Source organism: Pleurodeles waltl, chromosome 6 (genome assembly GCF_031143425.1).
Source record: "Pleurodeles waltl isolate 20211129_DDA chromosome 6, aPleWal1.hap1.20221129, whole genome shotgun sequence".
Classification (NCBI taxonomy): Eukaryota; Metazoa; Chordata; class Amphibia; order Caudata; family Salamandridae; genus Pleurodeles; species Pleurodeles waltl.
The window spans coordinates 820,731,944-820,757,132 of NC_090445.1; the positions used below are offsets into that span (position 1 = coordinate 820,731,944).

Here is a 25,189-nt window from a genome sequence, read left to right on the forward strand (position 1 = left end):
AGGGAACCTAATGGCCAAAATTAAAAAAAAAACTCTGCCCATGTGACACCAGTAAATGAACTAATATAAAAGTGAAGAGCCATGCAACTCAAAATGATGTCAGGCATCCAACATGGTGTGTATGGGACAGGCCAGGATCCGGAAATAAAACCCTATTGGGCTTATCTGGCCCATGTTGTTGTTTTTTTATTGGGTGCTCTATATTCCTGTCTTACCCATTTTTTTAGGTTGCAGCCTTTTCTTGCTTTCCATTTGCTGGCTGTATTTGTTTTATGCTGTCCAGCTTGAGTTTGTACCTTCCCTTGCAAAACCTTATTTACTGTATCCTCCCAAGTGCTTCCTTTCTGTAAACAGGCCTGTAAATCTTGTTCACGTTTGCTGTGCATTCAAAAACCGATATTAGATGTCAGGCACTGTCTTCAGAGGGTGCTTGTTTACCTTTCTTTCACTGAATTCAAAGTGAGAGGATTTATGTGACAATCTTGCTGGGTAGTGCAGGTAGGAAAGACCTCATTTAAATGAACTGTCTAAGTATTTCAGAATATATCAAAATTGGAAACACAAATGAAGCACATTTTTTATTTATTTCTGAAGTGTGTTAGAAACAAAAAATTTAATGTGATCAAAACAAATCATTACTCTAGATGATGCAGTTTCCACACATTTTCGCCTCTGCACTGTATAGATTTATTAGTGAAACTGTATGGCTGTGCAAATGTATTGGCCACTTCAATTGAAAATGTGTTCTCTGTAATGGCAGCGGGCTACCACACCATGAATACTCCACTCTACGCCACTCCGCTCTCCTCTGCAGCACTCTGCACCACTGCACTCTGCCCTGCACCATTCCACTTTACAGCACTCCATGCCACTGCACTCTAAGCCACTGCAATCTATGCCTCTGTATTCTACCCTGTACCACTCTAATCTATGCCAATCGACTCTACACCACTTTACTCTACACCACTGCGCTCTTCGCCACTGCACTGTACACCACTCAAGTCTAGGCCACACCAATCTATTCTGCACAGCTCCACTCTGCAGCACTGTATTTTATGCCGCTCTGCAACACTACACTCTACGCCACTGCACACTATGCCAATACACTCTACACCAATGCACTTTATTCTGTAACACTCAACTCTATGCCACTGCACTCTATGCCAGGCCACTCTAATCTACTCTACGCCACTGCACTCTACACCACTTCATTGTACTCTGAAACAATCTACTCTATGCTACTGCACTCTCTGCTACTCTACACTGCACCACTCCACTCTATGCCACTATACTCTTTACCACTGCACTCTACACCGATGTACTCTACCCAACTGCACTCTGTCACTTTGCTGTATGCTACTGTACTCTACTCTGCTTCAATATACTCTATGCCGCTGCTCTCCATGTCACTCTACACCATTGCACGCTCACACTTTACTCTGCAACACTGAACTATGCCACTGAGCTCTCCCCAGCTCTACTCTGCACTACTTCACTCCACAACACACCAGAGCACTCTATGCCGCTGCACTATACAGCATTATACTTTACTATGGACCTCTCTTTGCTATTCTACTCTGTACCACTCTACGCCACTGCACTTTGTGCTACTCGACTCTACTCTGCAGTCTACACCACTGTACTCCATGCCACTCGACTCTACTCTGCTCCACTGCCCTCTGCATCATTCTACTCATTGCACTCCACTCTGCACCACTCTACTCTATGCCACTGCAATCTATGCCACTCTACTCCACTTTGCCCCACTGCGCTCTGCACCTCTGCACCATTGCACTCTACTTTGCACCATTCTAATCTACGCCACTGCATTCTATGATGCTGCATTGTACACCGCTGAATTCAGTGCAACTGCGCCCTATGCCACTATACTCTGCAACACTCTACACCCATGCACTCCGCAGCAGTCTACTCTGCTTTTTGTCATTGCAGTGCATGCCACACTATGCAACTCCACACTATGCCCAACTCCAATACACAACACTGTCCGCCGCTCCACTCTACAGCACTCTACTATGCTCTTTGCCATGCCATTCTACAACACTCCAGACCACTCTCCTCTACACAACTAACTTTTAGCCATGCTGAACAACAGCCATGCTGGTGTACAACATGGCTGAAACACATTGCAAAGCCAATAGCTCTTGCGTAGGCAAAACCAATCGGCTTTGCCAATGCTTGTTTTCTACAGGTGAGCCCACAAGTCCTGGGCACCATACCAGTGGATGATAGTTGTTGGTGTCTTCGAAGCTAGACATGGAGAGGGGAATGAAGGAGAAGACCAGTGGACAGAACACTGCAGATTGGGGCTTGGTGGCATTGTCAAAAAGCATGCTTTCTTGAAAGAACAGATGTGAGACTGTTGAATTACACTTGTAAACACTGCATGTAAATTATCCATGTTCTTCACGTCAGTGGTTATGTAGACATGTAAAATTATTTTTTTGTTCAGTATAGAAGGTTGTTGGATTATTTTATACCCCTATTGTATTTTTTAATTGGGATTTGGGTTTTTGTCCCCAGTCCCCTACACTATTTTTAAGTTTAAATCTGCTAGGACAGCATTAGCTGTTTGTGATAATTCGTGATATAAACACCTCATCCATACACAGAGAGGGGATATCAATCTGGCTCCTTCATCCTTTTTTTCATTTAGGTCATTTCCCTTTGACAATTAATTGAAGAAAGTGTTATCCATATTTTGAATTAGGCCAGAGAAATACTTAAATTTCGCCTTTAGCTATTAGTATTATGTGTTCTAGTCCGCCTGTCTCTAGAAAGTGCTTCCCAGTGCAAAACATGGCCAGTGAAACAGGCATTCGTGAACTGCAATGGATACACAATTGTGCTCCTAAAGTTATTTCCATGCTTCCGTAATGCTGTACCAGCTGTGGCAGCTGTGATTCTATGCCTAGGTGTTGTTATGTACCTAAATGTGTGGTGTAGCTTTGCTCCTAAATGTGTTTTGTGTTCTTGAAAGTGTTTCCTTGCTCCTGCTCATGTAGCATCAAGGGTGATTTTCCAATTAAATGAGTTTTGCTCCTCAGTGTATTAGTATGGTGCTGCCTACTTCGCACCAACAGTGTGTTTGCACCTAAATGTAAAAACACACATATACGTGATTTTACACATAAAAGTGATTTGTGCTCCTAAAGGTTATCCAGGCGTATTCTTATGTTGCAATACAGATTACTTCTCACCTTAATATGTTATCAACCAACCAAATAATTTTATGTACTGAATGATTTTTTACCTTAATGTGATAAAACACTTCTAGATATTTTGCACCCAAATATGCGCTATCACAAGTGGTGATAGCCCTTCGTGTTTTTAGTAATCTGTAGTGTGACTACACTTTTTATCTGTGTGACAGGTAAACAATCCTATTGGTTCCTCTCCTATAAATTTCCGTTGCTATGTCAAACCCAGAGCCTTGCACTGATATTCAGTGTGCATGTGAAGTGTGTTTAAGTGGAGTGAGTGTGTAACACGTGGTAGTAGGAACAGGTGTTGTATGACTCAGAGTACTGCAACCATTAGGATCCATTTTGGATGCTCCTGCTTTACCATGTCACAAGGTGGAGAATGAGGACAGCTTCTCCAGACAGTGGAAATTTTTCCTACATTCCCATTGCTGTAGTGTATGGACTGTGACACTGAAGTAAAGAAGATGCAGAATGCAGAAAGGGTTAACTGGAGAAATTCAATGAGAACCTTGTTAGAAAAAGGTCTGATGGTTAGTTCTTCCGGTTCACCACCATTTGGTACTTGGTGAGAGTGATGGATGGGATTGAATTTATTGTTGTTCAAGGTGAGGATATTCCTAGTCAAGCACTGCTATTTTGTCTGCTCCTAATTACTCCTCCAGAAATACTGATGAAAGAGTGGTGCAGAGATCTCACACTTCATTATGCCCATGGTTTGGATACTCCTGCTTGAAGCCAGGCCCATTGTTACCTACTGTGAGAAAGGCTTTATCTGAGGAGCAGCCTGAAAATGACATTTGATATAGAAATAACCTGCTCTGGTTATGTCAACATCACTTGCCTGTCAAATGTAATAAGTGGGATCCAAACCACGCCACTTTGTTCCAGTGCCAAGTTGTTCTTGAACAGAGTAATCATAGATCTCCTGTGCAATCAGTACTGCTGTCTGCCTAATATCTGGTCTCCTAGAGATAATGGGATGTCACCTGAAGTCTGCACCTTCTTCTGAATGAGCTGAGGTCTGCCTGAAGTCCCAAGAAGCCTGTTCACTGAGAGAGTGTTTGACCATGCCTGCCACAGCAGCAAGAGAGACTGTCCAAGTGGAGAAGTCCAGCATTTTCCATCCTGTGGAGCACCCAAAGAAACATATTCAAAAAGAGAAGCCAGACACGACTTTTGGCATGAAGGGGTGCCCCTGTTAACTATTCATGGTTCCTATGTTAGCCAGGTTAGTCCACTGATGACTTGAAATAATGGTGTTGCTGACATGACGGAGAGTGAAGCTATGTCAATGCCAAAGTGAAAAGCCCTGACTGGTTCAGAGGTTGCAGCTGCTGAAAGTCCACCACTGCTGATGATTTGGCTTGGAGGCCACAGCTGCTGAAAATGAACCCCAGTCTGCAACCAGCTGAGAAGACCACCTCTACAGAAGATGCTTGTTTCCATACAGAATTGCTTCATCAATCTCATCCCTGCATACTGTCCTGTGGCGAAGCTGTTATTGGTGCCCCTCAGGAAAGGAGTGGCCGCAGTGAAGGCAGGAGCCTGACCCACATCCATTGCACTGCTGCAGCGTCACGTTAACCAGCAGGTAAACATACTGCTTGGCCCACACCTAGGGCAAGAAACTAACACGTAGGCTAATAGAATATGCTCACTTGCGACATTTCCCAGAGAGCTAAAAGACAGTGAACTGAGTTGCTTTTGCCCCTGTGCTAGATCAATCTCTATCTTATAGTTTTTTGTGGACTGTAGACATAAAACTCATTCCAGAGTGACCAACTTGGGGAACTGGTGGGGATGTAGTGCCTTTCTGTTAAATGCAAATTAGGTTACAACCCTGTAATATGTCATCTAATGATGTAGTATTAAGTTCTGCTGTGAGATTAAAAGTACATCCTTTTTACATAAAAGATAGACAATGTTGGCGGACTGTTACCCTCAGTCACATCAACAAAGATTGTTTTTAGCCCAGTTGCAGAGCCATAGATGGACAGACCAGAACACAGGACACCAGTGTCAAACCACCTCAACCTCTGCCCGCCCTGTGCTAGATCCCTTCTAATTGGGGTCTGAGAAAGATGACTTTGCAACTCAGTATGATGTTATCCATATGTGAGGCAACACTGATGTACACATTTTAGTTAATGTGACCTCTTGATACCTTGTTTTCTCTTTGTGTTGATTGATAACCCATAGCTCCATTTTACAGCTGATCAATAGACTAGACATTTGCTGCATGATCTGCTTTGTACGGGAAGCCAGTGAGGAGATCTGTCATAAAGCCAAACGAGGGCTACCACTAGAACCAAAGGCAAGGTACAATATTAAGGACACAGTGGTTTAATTACCAACTGATGCATTAGTAATCCAAAATGTAATCATTACTGATAAACACTAAACCATTTCAGACGCATTGAATTCATAGAATTAGGGCAATTTATTATTTGTTAGTGTATTTCATGTAGTGCGTAAAAGATCATCACACGGTATACCAAAAGTTTAATCAAGAAAAAAGTTTGTACACAAATGTGCAGTGGACTCAGGGCTCAAAAATATACAGAGAAGAACATGGTTATTCATAGAGTCTGACTGTATAAGAGTTGAAGGTGCTTTGACATCTTGTATGATTCGAAGATCATCATCAGGGCTAACAAACTTAAGAGCACTAAGCGGCTGGAAAGAAGAGAGTAGACAAATAATTAGAGAATATGAATAGACTGAAAACAACAGCCATAAATGTAGGCAATGGAATGAAAACTTGCAAAAAGGTCCCAGAGACAATTGCGTTCTGGCAGTGCCAAAGGCGAGGATGATGTACAGGCACTAGAAACACAGAAAAGGGGGGGCAATTAATAATAACAATAATAATAGCAAGAAGGGGCTAGGTGATGCTGCTGGGTGAGTCTAGTCCATGGGTCACTCACCAAATGCTTGACCAGACCGGCCATGTTTAAAGACCTTCACATAAGTCAAAATGAATCTCATAACATCATAAAGATGAAATCATGATGCATACATACGTGATAGCACACACAAAACTCACAGGATAGTTGAATCACAGCCAATACATTGAAAGCGTAAAACCTCCTCAAGCAACACAAACTAGAGGGAGATAATTAAAATGCTCCAGGAGAACCACAGAGAATCGATATAATATTACACAAGGCACTTGCTGAAAAAGAACACCAGGAAATCAATTGGGCACAACATGAGTCCACCACATCTGAATTTGTAGGGAGCCAGGAATGTAAAAGGAGTCATTATGTAGGGCAGAAAAAGTCAATTATTTGGCCGCCTGAATTGAATTAGGAAATCAATGAGGCTCGGCCAGGCGCCAAGCATACAAGACATCAGATTGGAGAATTGCTGTTAAAATCAAGAAGCAGCCTGCATCAGAAAACATAGAAGGGCATTGCTCCATCCACTGGGCAGGCAGAGTTGCGAGAAGATGGGGATGTGGTTCTCCTTCTTTAGAGCCCAGTCACCTGCAGGGCAGTAACATTTTGCACTAGCTTATGAGAATGGCAAACCCTTATTAGTGAGGCCATATAGATTGAATTTGCATAGTTTAATCTTTACTGAATCTGGGCGTTTATTGCAAGAACATATAATTGCGTTTCAATGAAGGGAACTATGGGCCTGTTTTAGAGTATGACGGATTGGTTACTCAGTCACAAATGTGATGGATATCTCGTTTGCAGTATTACGATTTCCATTGGATATAATGGAGTGGTAATATGGCGGAAGGGATATCCGTTACTTTTGTGACTGAGTATTCCGTCTGCCAAACTCTAAATCAGATCCTATGTGTTTAACAATTATTTGCTGTGCAAAGCAATTGCTGACAGCTCTGGCCACAAGAGTGTTGAACGAGGGATGTAAATCAATAAAAATACTATAATTATGAACTGTCATGACAGGGTGATCTGGTTAACCCATAGGGGCCAGACAACATCGTTCAAACCAGAACAGCCTGAGGATGTAAGCAGACTTTCCTTTTCTATAGAATTAAGCATGAAAATACTGGTGGACTTCCACTCCTGTGTAATTGGTAGCCGCTTGGCCAAAATCTGCTGATTCCTACTGATGTTTTGTGTACCTTAGAAATGTGATCAGCCAAATATGAGGTGTGTGGTGTCTGCATATTTGTAAAATAAGGCCAATGCTTAATAGAGTCATTTGGCAAAGAACACAATATCCATTAGAGAGAAACAACTACTGTCTCGCATTACAGTAACCAGAAATGTGACCTTCAAGTTACCTTCAACGAAAATGGTCATTATCCAATACTCTGATATCGTCCTCCATATCTGCACTGCATAGTTGAGACTCTGAAGTTTCTGAAATCTTCTACCATGGCTTAGGACGTCAATACAGATTTCATACCTACCATCTTTTCAGACCGCAGCACCATTAATGTACCTTCATCCACTCCTCCACCTCCTGACAGCCACAGCGTCCCACTCCAATCAAGTTGCGTCAAAACAGCAGCACACAAACTAACTCTCTACATGAGGGCTAAGCTATTCATAAAACGTATTCAAGTGAGAGGTGTGAATATGTGACGACTTTTATTTCATTATAGCCACTTACTACTAACAAGGCAGCACATCTCTTATCCACTCTGCAAAAGTATCTGACTTGACATTGGACGGAAGTTGGATTATCAGCATGAATCATACAAAGTCTGCAAACTACACTCTCTATCTCTCTACCACAAACACTCTCCTCCCTCCTACACCTCACTCAATACACCTGTCCTATTCATGAAGAGCTCGACCTTCACACTAACCCCAATACTTCAGAGAATTCTTCCCAGCACATTAAGTGTAATGCACCACACACAACTGAATGCTATGTGATCACAGAACCCACAGAGACATCCTATTACCACATTTTCCAGAGGTAGAAGTCCTACACACAAACATCAATCTGCCCATCCAAGGGCAGAAAAAAAACCATCTCAACACAGTCAGCCCTCTCCTGTACATCACATGAAAGCTTCTCTCCTGATCTGTAGGTCTGCAGTCTCTATTGCAAATTCCATAACTGTCCTCATCCAAAACTTTGACCTTGCCACTTTTGCATATGTGAAAACCAGGTTCTGCGCATCCTTAGTACCACTTTCTAATTACTGTAATACAACATCGACCACCTCAATAGAACATAACAAAGTAGCAGGAAGAGATTGCTGTTATCCACGAGCAGTTCCTTAAATGCAATCTGATTAACTCAATCAACTTTGCCTTGTTCTGATACTTCACTGTGACAATTAGAAGCACAGTTCCAAAACCATTCAGGCTGAACATCTTGTACCATCCAGCTGAAAGCAGATTTATTGATGGTTTCCTTGATTTTAGGGCTGATCATCATTCCTCCTCCTGCGAATAGATTTTCTGGGGAGATTCCCAACTTCTAGGTAAAAGACAAAGATAGTTGCATGTTTTCCACAGATCCTTCCCTTCTTAACCCAACTACATCAGTGCAACTTCCTTATCCACAACAAGGCCTCTTCCTAGAACTTTTCATAAAGAAGCACTATCTACAAGCCACCAACCATCTTACATTGGATTGATTAGAACACTTATTAATTCCTTTCAAAATCTTTACCAATTTGGAACCTCCTTGTGCTCAACCGGAGACTTGTGGTAAAATCTGGAGACCTCAAACACATTGACTAAAAGCATTGGGTAAATCAACAAGTCTGGTTTTAATGTGATAAAGCATACGAACTCAGTTATGCACAATGTGCACAGATTATTTGTGCTGTTGTCTTTTCCTGTGCCTACTCTGACTGTGCCTTTTCCATTTAATCTCCGAGCTTAGGATCGTGCTATTTTTACAGGCAACTTGTGCTTCGGTGCCTCATTGCTCTCGTGGTCATACCATTGAAAACCTAAGCAACATGGAGAAAAAGGAGACACAGTTTGAAACGTCATGTTTGTTTCTATACCTTGTCTCCATTTACAGTCATTTAACTTGAAGAGGAGGTGAATTGACAGATGTTGCAAATGCCCTATGGATGATGGACATTGGTAGAAAAAAAAATCATCAGAACGTATTGACTTCAACGCCTGTCATACTTTGTGTAGACCAACTGGTTCTTTAAATTCTGATTCCCTCTAAAGTAGAATTGTGGAAGAGTTACCAGCAAGGAGCCAGTATTAGGACGATTCCTATGTTTTCTTATTGTTCTGCAGATGTTTGTTCTTGTACTGTCCTTGTCCTCTCAGAAGCAGCTGTTATAGTTCAAGGTTTATTCTATTCTGGCTAAACTCATGGACATACTAATTTGCTTACTGCAAACGCCAAATAGTTGTTTGGGTAAGGCTCTTCATTGTCCTCTGCCCCACACTGTAATATTTGCAATGTTTAGTGTTCAAATACCTGCTACTGAATAAGCGTAGTATCCCAGTTTTATACCCCACACCACTTCACCATCACATCCTGGTTTCTGTGATCTGATTTTACACAAAATCCCACTCAATATTGCTTTGCATCTCTATACACGTTAGAGATGCTGCTCGTTCAGTAAAATGTCGTCTGTAGCTATGTGGACATCACATCAAACATTCACTATAAATAAAAAAAATATGATAGTTATAATTTTAGTGCTACAAAAACTGCTGCTACTACTACTGATATCACTACTCTTCCTTTTAACAGGAGAAGGACCATTATCTTACCCATGATACAAAATCTTTTTTTTTTTTTTTATATTTTTATTAACAATTTGCTGTTATACACATACAGAATGATTTGATGTGGCATCTGGTCTTTCTTATGCAGCTCAGGATGTTACATGCTTTGCTCGAATATCACATGCTTTTATTATACCTTTACATCATTTTAATTGCTTATGGTCTAATTCTGAAGCCTCGTATGTTTACCTGTGAGCCATATGAGAGCTATGCCACCGATCTGATTTTTGTACATCTAAAACAGTCTTTAACTAAAGTTAAACAAGTTAATGGTGCAATGGTACTTGTATGGGCAGGCGGTTCCATTGTCTGGAGTTAACCTCTTCTCCTTTACCCTTCGGAGTGGGGTTGGCTACTTTCATGCTATCCATCCCCTCTTAATCCCAAAACGGTAACTCCTTCAAGTAATGCCCATGTTCGATGGCATCTGTCGCTGTAGATACGCATGTTCTGCAATAGCTCGCCATCTGGTGTTGGGCCGGAGTGTTACAAGTTGTTTTTCTTCGAAGAAGTCTTTCGAGTCACGGGACCGAGTGACTCCTCCTTTTGTCTCCATTGCGCATGGGCGTCGACTCCATCTTCGATTGTTTTTTTTCCGCCATCGGGTTCGGACGTGTTCCTGTCGCTCCGAGTTTCGGAACGGAAAATTAGCTAATTTCGGAAGATTTTCGTCGGTATTGTTGCGTTCGGGATCGGCGTACTTAGATTCCACACCGCATCGAAGATCGAAGAGCTCCGGTGCCCTTTGGGGTAGTTTTTCGATCCTCCGTCGGGGCCTGGTCGGCCCGACCGCGTGCTGAAGAACGCCGATGGAACGGACCCCGTTCCGTTTCTGCCCCAAATGCCACAATAAATACCCCTACACAGACCAACACTTGGTCTGCAACCTGTGCCTGTCACCTGAGCACAGCGAAGACACCTGCGAGGCCTGTCGTGCGTTCCGGTCCCGAAAAACACTCCGAGACCGTCGAGCCAGAAGACTTCAAATGGCGTCCGCACCGACAGCCCACCGGGAGTTCGAGGAACAGGAAGAAGAAGGTACCTTCTCGATCCAAGACTCAGACTCCGAAGGATTCGACGATACACAAACCGTGAGTAAGACGTCGAAAACCACACAAAGAAACATTTACAAGGCCCAGGGGACGCCACTGCCACCAGGCCATGGCTCGACCCATAAATTCGGTGACCGACCGTCGGCACCGAAAAAGGCCCAAACAGTGCTGAGATCGTCCGACTCCGGTCGAGACACCGGCACGCAGCCTTCTCGGGACCGAGAAAGTGCTGGAGACAAGCCTCGACGCCGAGATGCCGGTGTGGACACGGCTCGACGCCGAGACAGCGGCACCGAAACAGATCGACGCCGAGAGGTTTCGGCCCCGAAAAGGAAAAAAGTCACCTCGGAGCCGAAAAAACACGCAGACAAAGTTTCGATGCCGAAACAAACTGCAAGCGACCCAGCTTCAGGCTCTTATACAGAAGAGCACTCGCTAACCTCCCAAATGCAAAAGCATAGGTTTGAGGAAGAGCTACAAGCAACTGATGTGGACCATACGCAAAAGCGTATCTTCATTCAGCAGGGGACAGGAAAAATAAGCACCCTTCCCCCCATTAGGAGAAAGAGAAGGTTGGAGTTCCAGACGGAACAAACACCACAACCAAAAGTGGTGAAAAGAGTTACACCACCACCCTCTCCTCCGCCCGTGATTAACGTTTCACCAGCACAAACTCCATCACACTCCCCAGCTCACACCACCATGAGCCAGGGTGACCAAGATCAGGACGCATGGGACCTATACGACGCCCCAGTGTCAGATAACAGCCCGGAGGCATACCCTACAAAGCCATCTCCACCAGAAGACAGCACCGCGTACTCTCAGGTGGTGGCTAGAGCAGCACAATTTCACAACGTAAGCCTCCACTCAGAACAGGTCGAGGATGATTTCTTGTTCAACACACTCTCCTCCACCCACAGCTCCTACCAAAGCCTGCCTATGCTCCCTGGTATGCTCCGGCACGCAAAAGACATATTTAAGGAGCCGGTCAAAAGTAGGGCAATCACACCAAGGGTGGAAAAAAAGTATAAGCCGCCTCCTACGGACCCGGTTTTCATCACTACACAGCTGCCACCAGACTCTGTTGTTGTAGGAGCAGCTAGGAAAAGGGCCAACTCTCACACATCTGGAGATGCACCACCCCCAGATAAAGAAAGCCGCAAGTTTGATGCAGCTGGTAAGAGAGTCGCAGCACAAGCTGCAAACCAGTGGCGCATCGCGAACTCCCAGGCACTACTTGCGCGCTATGACAGAGCCCACTGGGACGAGATGCAACATCTCATTGAACATCTGCCCAAGGACTTCCAAAATAGGGCAAAACAAGTGGTTGAGGAGGGACAGACCATCTCCAACAACCAGATACGTTCCTCCATGGACGCTGCAGATACAGCTGCACGGACAATTAATACATCTGTAACTATCAGAAGGCATGCATGGCTCCGAACGTCTGGATTTAAACCAGAGATTCAACAAGCAGTTCTCAATATGCCTTTTAATGAAAAAGAACTGTTCGGTCCAGAAGTGGACACAGCGATTGAGAAACTCAAAAAAGATACGGACACTGCCAAAGCCATGGGCGCACTCTACTCCCCGCAGAGCAGAGGGAATTACAGCACATTCCGTAAAACGCCCTTTCGAGGGGGGTTTCGGGGTCAAAGCACACAAGCCAGCACCTCACAAGCAACACCGTCCACTTACCAGGGACAGTATAGAGGAGGTTTTCGGGGACAATATAGAGGAGGACAATTCCCTAGAAATAGAGGGAGATTTCAAAGCCCCAAAACCCCTACTACTAAACAATGACTCACATGTCACTCACCCCCTCCACACAACACCAGTGGGGGGAAGAATAGGTCATTATTACAAAGCATGGGAGGAAATCACTACAGACACTTGGGTTCTAGCAATTATCCAACATGGTTATTGCATAGAATTTCTACAATTCCCTCCAAACATACCACCAAAAGCACAAAATTTAACAACACACCATTCCAATCTCCTGGAGATAGAAGTGCAGGCACTATTGCAAAAGAATGCAATCGAATTAGTGCCAAACACACAAATAAACACAGGAGTTTACTCACTGTACTTTCTGATACCAAAGAAGGACAAAACGCTGAGACCAATCCTAGACCTCAGAGTAGTGAACACTTTCATCAAATCAGACCACTTCCACATGGTCACACTACAAGAAGTATTGCCATTGCTAAAACTGCACGACTACATGGCAACTTTAGACCTCAAGGATGCTTATTTCCATATACCAATACACCCATCGCACAGGAAATACCTAAGGTTTGTATTCAAAGGAATACATTACCAATTCAAGGTACTGCCTTTCGGATTAACAACCGCACCAAGAGTCTTTACCAAATGTCTAGCAGTAGTCGCAGCACACATAAGAAGGCAGCAAATACATGTGTTCCCATATCTAGACGACTGGCTAATCAAGGCCCATTCGTTAATACAGTGCTCAAATCACACAAATCATATCATACAAACCCTCTTCAAACTAGGGTTCACCGTCAATTTCACAAAATCCAAAATTCTGCCACGCAAGGTACAACAATACCTGGGAGCCATAATAGACACATCAAAAGGAGTAGCCACTCCAAGTCCACAAAGAATTCAAAATTTCAACACCATCATACAACGCATGTATCCAACACAAAAGATACAGGCAAAGATGGTATTACAACTCCTAGGCATGATGTCATCATGCATAGCCATTGTCCCAAACGCAAGACTGCACATGAGGCCCTTACAACAATGCCTAGCATCACAGTGGTCTCAAGCACAGGCTCACCTTCTAGATCTGGTGTTAATAGACCGCCAAACTTACCTCTCGCTTCTGTGGTGGAACAACATAAATTTAAACAAGGGGCGGCCTTTCCAAGACCCAGTGCCACAATACGTAATAACAACAGATGCTTCCATGACAGGGTGGGGAGCACACCTCGATCAACACAGCATACAAGGACAATGGAACGTACATCAAACAAAACTGCATATCAATCACCTAGAACTTCTAGCAGTTTTTCAAGCACTAAAAGCTTTCCAACCAATAATAGTTCACAAATACATTCTCGTCAAAACAGACAACATGACAACAATGTATTATCTAAACAAGCAGGGAGGGACGCACTCCACGCAGTTAAGCCTGCTAGCACAAAAAATTTGGCATTGGGCAATTCACAACCAAATTCGCCTAATTGCACAGTTTATACCAGGGATACAAAATCAACTCGCAGACAATCTCTCTCGAGATCACCAACAGGTCCACGAATGGGAAATTCACCCCCAAATTCTGAACACTTATTTCAAACTCTGGGGAACACCTCAGATAGACTTGTTTGCGACAAGGGAGAACGCAAAATGCCAAAACTTCGCATCCAGATACCCACACAAACAATCCCAAGGCAATGCCCTATGGATGAACTGGTCAGGGATATTTGCTTACGCTTTTCCTCCTCTCCCTCTCCTTCCTTACCTGGTAAACAAACTCAGTCAAAGCAAACTCAAACTCATATTGATAGCACCAACTTGGGCAAGGCAACCCTGGTACACAACGCTGCTAGACCTATCAGTGGTTCCCTGCATCAAATTGCCCAACAGGCCAGATCTGTTGACACAGCACAACCAAAAGATCAGACACCCAGATCCAGCATCGCTGAATCTAGCAATCTGGCTCCTGAAATCCTAGAATTCGGGCACTTACAACTTACCCAAGAATGTATGGAAGTCATAAAACAAGCAAGAAGGCCATCCACCAGGCACTGCTATGCAAGTAAATGGAAGAGGTTTGTTTGCTACTGCCATATTAATCAAATACAACCATTACACACAACTCCAGAACATGTAGTGGGTTACTTGCTTCACTTACAAAAATCTAATCTAGCTTTCTCTTCCATTAAGATTCACCTTGCAGCAATATCTGCATACCTGCAGACTACCTATTCAACTTCCCTATATAAAATACCAGTCATTAAAGCATTCATGGAGGGCCTTAGGAGAATTATACCACCAAGAACACTACCTGTTCCTTCATGGAACCTAAATGTTGTCCTAACTAGACTTATGGGTCCACCTTTTGAACCCATGCACTCCTGCGACATACAGTTCCTAACCTGGAAGGTGGCATTTCTCATCGCCATTACTTCCCTGAGAAGAGTAAGCGAGATTCAGGCGTTTACTATACAGGAACCTTTTATACAACTACACAAAAATAAAGTCGTCCTAAGGACCAATCCTAAATTTTTGCCAAAGGTTATTTCACCGTTCCATCTAAATCAAACAGTGGAACTTCCAGTGTTCTTTCCACAGCCAGATACCGTAGCTGAAAGGGCACTACATACATTAGATGTCAAAAGAGCATTGATGTATTACATTGACAGAACAAAGAACATCAGAAAGACTAAACAACTCTTTATTGCATTTCAAAAACCTCATGCAGGAAACCCAATTTCAAAACAAGGTATAGCCAGATGGATAGTTAAATGCATCCAAATCTGCTACCTTAAAGCTAAACGACAGCTGCCCATTACACCAAGGGCACACTCAACCAGAAAGAAAGGTGCTACCATGGCCTTTCTAGGAAACATCCCAATGCAAGAAATATGTAAGGCAGCCACATGGTCTACGCCTCACACATTCACCAAGCACTACTGTGTAGACGTGTTATCCGCACAACAAGCCACAGTAGGTCAAGCTGTATTAAGGACATTATTTCAAACTACTTCCACTCCTACAGGCTGATCCACCGCTTTTGGGGAAATAACTGCTTACTAGTCTATGCAGAACATGCGTATCTACAGCGACAGATGCCATCGAACTGAAAATGTCACTTACCCAGTGTACATCTGTTCGTGGCATCAGTCGCAGTAGATTCGCATGTGCCCACCCGCCTCCCCGGGAGCCTGTAGCAGTTTGGAAGTTACCTTCAATTATTTATATATGTATCATCTCAACCTTAAATAGGTGTATACTTAGTCACTCCATTGCATGGGCACTATTACTACAATTCAACTCCTACCTCACCCTCTGCGGGGAAAAACAATCGAAGATGGAGTCGACGCCCATGCGCAATGGAGACAAAAGGAGGAGTCACTCGGTCCCGTGACTCGAAAGACTTCTTCGAAGAAAAACAACTTGTAACACTCCGGCCCAACACCAGATGGCGAGCTATTGCAGAACATGCGAATCTACTGCGACTGATGCCACGAACAGATGTACACTGGGTAAGTGACATTTTCATTCCTTCTAACCCCGCTTGGGCATTTCTGTGATCTTGGGCCGTGTATCCCATGTCTATCTTCGTTTCCCTTCTAGTATCTTCTAGATTCCAAACCCTGGTTTCACCCTTCCTTGCCACAGGAGTTGTGTCACTGCTGACTTCTATTTCTGTCCCTCAGTTTTATTTTAATGTCAGACCCTCTGTAGTTGTGTCCGTACCCCTCAGCATCCCCTCCCATTTCGTAATATCTCCTCCCATTCTGGGGCGATGGGGGTCTGGCGGAGTCCACGCTCCCCCTCTCTCTTCAGTATCTGCAATTCTGCTCTGGCCCACTTCTCAACTTCCCGTCTCCATTCCGTCAGTGATGGGCATCTGGGGGATTTCCACCCCAAGGTAATCAGTCTCCGGTATAAAACCAGAGCCAGGTCCAGAAAACGACCCCTCACCTTCACACGTGGAAGTCCCGTTCTAAGACCCAATAGGCACACATTGGGGATGGGCCTAATCCTTTTCAAGCAGTCTAGACAGGCCAGCCAACACACTGCCCCAGCCCATTCGCAGATCGGGGCAGTTCCACACCATGTGGTCGAAGTCTGCGTTCACGTCACTGCACCTGGGGCATGTCCTGGGGACCCCTCCGTACATTAAGGATAAGCGGTGTGGGGTAAGGTACGTCGTGTGTGTATAATTATATTGGTTATATCTCAGTCTCGTGTTTCTCGACACCTCCCTTGGGTACGCTAGCACTCTACTCCACTCTGAGTCTGTTATCTCATTTTCCAGGGATCTCTCCCACCTCTCCCTTAGGGATTGCATTGGGTCAAGGGCCTCCTCCTGTTGGGCTCGATACAGTCTTGTGATACGGTGTGCATCATCCCCCAATGTTAGAAGGAGGTGTAATATTTGATGGGTGGTAGGCTCTACATTCACTGTTTCCCAGTGTTCCCGTAGGTTATGTGTTAACTTCTGGTACAGAAGAAATTGTCCCGGATGGATTCCCCTATCATTCACTAGGTCAGTAAAGGGCCTCATCACCCCATCCTGGAATAAGTCACCTACCATCTCTACTCCTGCTCTTTTCCAAATCCCGAGCCCTGTACCCACCAAGCCATCCTCCCTCAGATCTAGTATTAGGGCGGTCAGTGGCAAGGCCGGGGAATAAGGGGATCCCACCCTCACTCGTCTTGCGCACCTCTTCCAGCAAAATATGGCTACTTTCGTCATCGGACTGTCCATTTGGCGTGCCACCTTCTTATTAATCAACTGCGTAATGACCCAATCCGCACCTCTATCTCCAACGGTAATCCATCTGTCCAGGTATCCCTTCCCAGCGAACCAACTGGCGACCCATTGCATTTGGCACAACAGGTAATAGGCCTCAAAATCTGGAACCCCCAGGCCTCCCGCTAACGTTGGTCTACATAGGGCTGGGAGCGCTGCACGTTTGCGGCCGTCGTCCCAGATAAGTTCCCTAAGTAGAGTATTTAACTCACGAAACCATGCTGAAGGGATCGATAATGGTAAGTTAGCAAAATAATAGAGGAGGCGGGGGAGCATGATCATTTTAGATAAAGAAATTCTGGCCATGATGAATAATTTTAATGAGTGCCAGAAATTGACTGAGGCCCTCAGGGAACGGAGTGCCCTTCCAATGCTTCCATCCCTCAGATCCCCGCTCTCATGGTATATCTGTATACCCAAATACTTAAAAGTGCGCGGAGCCCAAACTATGTCCCCACGACAGGAGGAGGGCCGCCCATAAGTTTGTGTTAGGGGAAAAACGAATGTCTTGCTCCTTTTGAGGCATAAACCTGACCATGCACCGAAATGGTGTAGCGTCAGCAAAGCCCAAGGCAGGCCCAACTCTCCATCATTGAGGTATATGAGTATATCATCGGCATACAATGAAATGATATGTTCTGATTGACCCCATTTTATTCCCCTACCAGTGCCCTTGCTTCGCATTGCAACCACAAGCGGCTCTATGACCAGAGCAAATAGAAGTGGCGATAGTGGGCACCCTTGTCGTGTCCCTCGGTATATAGGGTAAGTATCCGATATCATTCTGCCCGTCCTCACCCTCGCCAACGGGGACATATACAGTAAGTCCACCCATTTTATCCAGCCTTCTCCCATTCCCATCCGCCGCATCACTGTTCTCAGATAGTCCCATCTGACCAAGTCGAAAGCTTTTTCAAAATCTACTGCAAGCAGCACTCCTGCCCTGGGTCTCTCTTTCTCGGGCATGTGCAAGATAGCGAACAAGCGCCTCAAGTTCAAAGAGGTGCTGCGGTTCGGGACAAAGCCATTCTGATCTGTATGCACTCTCCCGGTGATGTGGCGTAGCAGTCTATTGGCCAAGGCTTTGCTGGGGATTTTAAAATCGTTATTCAGCATCGATAGAGGCCGAAAATCAGTTACTGAGGCTTCTTTCAACTTCATTTTGGGCAGAGGGACCACCAGTGCCTCCCTAAGCGAGTCCGGCAGCATTCCGCATTGCAATGCTTCCGTATACATCTCCACCAACTGGGGGGCTAACAGTGTAGATTTTTTTTTGTAAAAGTCCATGGGAAGTCCATCCGTCCCTGGGGTCTTACCGGGGGCCAACTGTGCTATAGCCTCCTGTACCTCATCTACCGTCAGCGGGCCCCCTAAACTATTCTGTTCCTCGGGTGCCAGCGTGGTCAGGAGGAGCGGACGCAAAAAGTTGTCGAGGTCATCTCCTCTAAGCTCTCCCGGAGCCCGTAGAGATGGGAGTAGTACTCTTTGAAGGTGTCATTTATGGGTCCCGGCATACACAGACGTTCCCCCCCCCCTTTAACAGAGACACTCGTAATGGGTCCACTGTCCCCTTCAGCCCTTACGAACCACAGCAGCATTCTACCTGAGCGCCCCTCCTCAGCCTGGAGTGATGCCAGATATTTCCGAAGGCTGTGACAGCGGAGCTGTTCTTCCACCTGGGCATATGACTTCCGTGCCTGGACATATCTTTCCTGTACTGCATCCCCGTTCCCCCCACCTCGCTCCCCTTCGTGTATTATCCTCTCCAAACTATTCAGTTCGCATTCTAGAGTGCGTCTCACTCCGACTGTCTGACCTAGAAAAAACCTCTAGTTGTCACCTTGAGAACCTCCCATTCCAAGGATCTTGAAGAGGCCGATCCTTTGTTAGTTTTAATATAGTCTGAGAGGTGTAGGCGAAGGGATTCTCTATATGCTTGGTCCTCTAACGAGCCGGGGGTCAGTCTCCATGTCGGGACAGGGGGCCTATCCATTGTCGCCCTCCAGGTAACCAGTAGGGGGTTATGGTCTGATAATGTGCGAGCAAGGTATTCTGCGCGGGTCATTCCCCTTGCGAGATCTGCTGTACACACTACCCTATCTATTTTGGTATGTACTCGGTGTAGTCCTGAATAGAATGAGTAGTCCCTCTCAGTGGGGTGTTGTTCCAGCCATACATCCACTAGGCCCCACGCATTCATCCATTCTCTCAATTTTCTCGCCACTCTATGTGTTGCTGCCCCTATAACCGATGGAGAGGACCGGTCTAAGTCCATATCTAATATTCCGTTAAAGTCTCCTCCGATTAGGATACCCTCGGTTTGTTGGCGTGTGAGATGACTCGAAAGTTGCGTTATAAAGGGGACCTGATCTTGGTTGGGGGCGTGGACACTGCCCAGGACAATTGGAGTTCCATGAAGCCTCCCCTCCACTATCACAAACCTACCCTCCTGGTCTATGTCCTTTGATATGACTTCAAAGGGAACCCCCGTTCGTAAAAAAATCAAAGCGCCCCTCGCATACCCTGAATAGCCAGTGGCAAACACATGCCCTCTCCATCTACCCCTCAGTCTCTCCACCTCTCCCGTGGTAAAGTGGGTCTCTTGTAGCATTGCCACTTGTACACCTCTTCTTTTAAAAAAGGACAGTATTCTGTGACGTTTGGATGGGGACCCCATACCGCGTACATTCCATGTTAGTATATTATATTCCACCATGGGGTTGTCTTATTAGCATTCCAGGTTGCCCACCCCTGCCCCGAGTACAGTCTCCTCATGTTTCGGAATGTATACCTGAGTACATCTCTCCACACTGCCCATTGCACCAACAAGAAATGTAACTGTAAAACCCAACTCCCTATCCCCAGGGCACCTCACAAACAGTAGGTTGCCCAATAAACTGTGCAACAGTGCAACATGTTCAACAGAGTATCTAAAATTCTCGCCAGTCTAATTGGTTGGACGAGAACTCGGGTGGGGGGGCATAGTCCGGAGGGGCCTTGTGTACATACAATTCACCTTGTCCCAGGACCGTGGTATCACATCTGTTACCCAAGCTCGTCTGATGTCTGGGGGGGCCACCTTCAGAGCCCCCGCCGAGGACTCCGAACATCCTATGGAGGACACGGCCATGCCATCTGAGTCCACCCCGGAGCCTCCCGGGGGGGGATGCCTCTCTGATCATGGATGCCACCGCCTCAAGGGCCGTCCGCTTTCCAAGTTCTTTCTGTGTCTGCGTTGGTATCCCACGGGAGCGGCCCCTGTTCCTCTGCCTCCCTTGGCCTCCTCGGGGTTCTGGAAAAACAGAGATTTACCCTGGTGCATCACTCTCAAGCGAGCCGGGAAGAGGAGCGAATACGGGATCCCTTCCGCTCTGAGGGCCTTCTTGACTGCCAAGTACGAATTTCGCCTGATCTGGACCTCAAAGGTGAAATCCGGGAATAATGTCACCTCTCCATTTGCAACTCTGAAAGGGCCTGCCTCTCTGGCCCTCTGGAGTAGGGCATCCCTGTCTCTGTAATCCAGTACTCTGGCTATCACCGCTCTGGGTGGTCTGCCGGGGGCAAGGGGTCTTGAGGGTACTCGGTGTGCTCGCTCAAGCATAAAAAACAGAGTCAGGTTGTTTGGTGCCACAACCGTGTGCAACCAACTTTCCAAAAATGCCACCATGTTCGTCCCTTCCGTTCCCTCCGGCAGGCCTACTACTCGGATATTGTTCCTTTGGTTCCTCCCTTCTGCGTCATCTGCTCTCTGTTCCAGCCGCTTCACTCTGTCGTTGAGATTCTCTACTGTGATTGTTGTGTCTCTTTGTTTGGGAATGATGTCCGCCAATGCGGTCTTCGCCTCTTTAACCCGGTCAGTTAGTTTTTGATGGTCTGCCCTCAGAAGCCCCACCTCTATAGCCACTTGATTGATATTGTGCTGTAATGTAGCTTTGGTGTCTTCGATTGCCCCTAGGATCTTGTCTAGGGTATCCTGCACTCTAGCCTGCAAAAAGTTCAGAGGGTCCCCCTCTTTGGGGTCAGTGTGTGTTGGACGGTCCATAGCTTTGGTTTTGTGCCGGCTTTTGGATGACATCGGATTTGCAGTGCTTCACTTCAGCGTTGACGGGAAGGCGAACGGGTCCGTTATATTTTACTCATTTACGTAGGCTCAAAAGCTTATCTTAGGCCAGTCAGTCACATCCAAAAGTCCAGATCAGCTCTTCCACTCAGTAGTGTTGTGGCTCTCTTAGAGTGTTCCCTCCCCTTTCAACTGGTTCTCTCTTTCCTGGGGGCCCCGCGGACCCTTCTCATTGTCGCTCTTAGCACCAGGCCCAGGTCTTTACTGCCCTCCACTTCCAGTGTTTCCTCTTTCGGGCGCAGTACACCACCCAGGGCAGTTGCAGCTATTACAGGCCTTCTCGTTTCCACCTTCACCTTAGTCCCAGTGCGCTCCCTCCTTCCAGCCAAGTATGGTAGGATTCACCCCCTCACTTCTGCTTCATGTCCTTAGAGGGAACTGGGCTCATTTCTGGTGTCCAAAAATCGTGCGCAGTGTGAGATCGCTCTGCCCGCCCAGGCGTTTCACTTACTTTACTGGGGCACTGCCCCGTCCCAGTTCGCCGACAACACCGCCATCCACAAGTGAGCCAGGCTCTCACCAGCACTGTATTTTATCCTTGTGCCTTGATGTTCCTGTGTCCTGCAAAGGTGGGACCTAATACGGCCTCTGTGGGGCTGCCCCTCTACAAATCCACTGGGGCTGTGCCCCGTGCCTCGTTCCCCAGCGTCACTTCCTTGTTGTGGGTGCCTGGCCCGCACTGACACCGCCGGCGGACCGCGCACCCTGTCGCGCTTTCAGCACACACAGGCGCTTTATCAGATGCACTGCAGTGTGTTCTCTGCTAGGCCGAGGCGAGACCGCCCTTCAATGTCCTCCTCTGGCAAGCGCCGGAGCGGCCGGTAGGACCGCGTCACAACGCAAGTCCACGGCCTCGACAACGGCCGCGGGCCCCGCGAAACCGGCTCCAGTGACGCCCCCCCTACGCTCCGGGATCGGGCTCCCCCTCGTTCCTCTGGGCCCACAGAGCCCCCGGATACCGACTCTCTGAGTCAGGGGTCCCAGAGGGTGGGCTGTTTTCAAGGATTAATCGTAGGCCCCACCGGAGCCGCGTTCTCAAGCGTGCGCCATCTTGGCTGCCTGGCCATGCCCCCCACCCATGATACATAATCTTGTCCTTGATTTTGCTCTTTTTCACCTATAAATAATCCTAAACAGATGTGCGAGTTACCTTATCAACCAGATCCAATGTAAAGTGCATGTGGTGATTTTGAACTTTATATGTTAACTCGATGTCATTATCACCTCTACAGTCAAGTCGTAATCTTCAGCAACCACCTTAGTCACGTGTATTCCGCCAGCATTTCTGTATTCAGCAGATTTATGAGGTAATAAGGAAAAATAACATATTGCACTAAATAAAGAAATACATTTATACACGGTTGTAGTGCTTTTCAGATTCAATGTCATTCTAATTTTCAACAGTGAACCAGGGACAGTCAGCTACCAAACATTCAGGACAAAGTTATTGCAGTGTTTGTACAATTCTCAGTAGACGACATAAGAATTTGAACTTGTTCTTTTATTTCAGTGGATGACAGCACTGGTGTTATAAGCTGTACCTGCTGGAAGAAGACTCGACTGCTTGAGAATTCATCCTTTGGTACAGTACATGGGCTTATAATATCACATTTTGCTACACATGCATAATAATGAATTTATGATAATCCAGCCTTCCATAATTATGGCGGCATGACGGTCTCCTCACACAGCCAATCACTGTGGGGAAACACTGCATCATGATTGGTTATGTTGTAAGATACCTTGCTGTCAGCTGCACTGTGTTGAGCCTATGCTAAATATCTAGTTGGAGGTGTTTGCGGGACTGGAGGAGCAGGATGTAAGTATGCGAGCCTCGTGTGGAAAAACATCAAAGTTGGGACACGGGCTCAGTGGGAGTGGAGCTATGTAAACAGCTCTCTGACTGACTGGGTGTGGAGCGCATGAGCGTAGGAGTTAGTGTGCCTAGTATGTTGGCTATTCTTGGCAGACAATGTATCTCCCTTGTGTCAATACCTTTCATAGGAGATGTATGCATGCCTATTGCATATTGGGAACATAGCCAAAGGCAGGGGCAACAGGTGCTCTGTACCCACCATGAAGGCTTATCTCTGGCAAAATGATGGGTATTCCTTCACAATGGTAACCTCAGCTTGTACAATGGTGTGACTACTTAACAGTAACCTTGGTAGGCATAATTTAAGCATCTCTGGTCTAATAATGCCTATCCTTGAAATATTGTGGGCATCTGTGGTACTATGGTATCTACCCATGGCATGATTGTGGCCTTAACAAAGTGGTGCCCATTCTTGCGATACTGTGGACATTGTTTGCATAATTTTGTCAACTGTAACCCAATGGTATCCACCCCTGGTATAATAGAAATCATGTATTGAATGACATACTGTGGTCATCATTGGCATTATGGTGTCCAGCCTTAGCAGAATGAGGAGACCGACATAATGGTGTCTATAACTTGAATACGGGGGCGTCCTTGGTATTATGGTTCTAGTACTGATAGAATGTTTGCCATCCGTGCCATATTATAATTGCAAAACATAGCCAAGTGAGTCAGTGTCTGTACTTGAAAATTGCATGCTAATGTTTGGAGATAAAATGTATATGTATGTGAAATGAAAACTGATATTTTGAGGCACAAAATATGTTTAATATTAGAGAAAAATATATTGTTTTTGTTTGGGAAATTAAGCATTTTTATACAAAATGAAAATGTATATCTAATAGCAAAATGTGTATGTTTCCAGAAACTGCTAAGCTGATCTCTGGAGACAAAATTATTGCATAAACACAGCTGTATAAGCATAGTTGGAAGTAATAGTTAAATGATACTGCATTTTTAGTTGAGTTTTATTGCTAATGTTATTTTCTTAATGGTAGAGGACACTTGTTGCTGCGGCTGTAATTTAATACTCGTGTAGTGGTATTTTATCATCTTGATGAAGTTTTTTATGACATTACTCATGGTAGCCTTGCCTGATGTGTTGGTCTGGTCAGTACTGGTAATCGTGCACTCATTATGTGATGTGGTTTTACCCCATCTCTTCACCAAGAGCATCGCACATTAAAGGGCTAATTATGTTACAGATGCCACAATTGACAACATGGTCATTAGTCTTATATGGTATGTTGTAATTATTAAAACTATCAATAAAAATATTAAACATCTCCTTGATGGCTGCATCCGTTACATTACCAATAACATAATTCAAACTGATGAATTCAAGCTAATGAATGAGTAGCATGTCTTCTTTTCCTATCTTACTATCCTATAAGAATATTTGGCCTAGTTGGATAGTCATTATTTGTTTGCGCCTCTGCAGCAGCTCCATTAGGATATTTAACCAGAAGGCTGTTGTTGCCATATGCTTGCATTAGGTGTGTATTATCCCAGTACACCATACCCAGTTTCTGTTCTGAGGTTGATGTTCTATTTAATATATGCTTAGTTTGCTCACTACTTTCACGGGCTTTTTGAAATATTAAACCATATATGAAAACCTTGTTCCCTTAAAAGGATGTCTTTAAAAGCTTTGCATAATTTGCATTGTTTATAAATGCTGCAACCCGTTAGGCAT

At 45.4% G+C, this 25,189-nt stretch overlaps 1 protein-coding gene across 9 annotated transcripts in view; it reads left to right on the forward strand.

The window, feature by feature from the left end:
* Positions 1-25,189, forward strand: part of STN1 (STN1 subunit of CST complex) — a 426,801-nt gene that overhangs the window by 215,084 nt on the left and 186,528 nt on the right. For all 9 annotated transcript variants that reach the window (XM_069239456.1, XM_069239461.1, XM_069239459.1 and 6 more), the window contains one exon: positions 23,125-23,196. In XM_069239456.1, the coding sequence (XP_069095557.1) occupies positions 23,125-23,196 (72 nt within the window). The remainder of the gene's footprint in view (positions 1-23,124; positions 23,197-25,189) is intronic.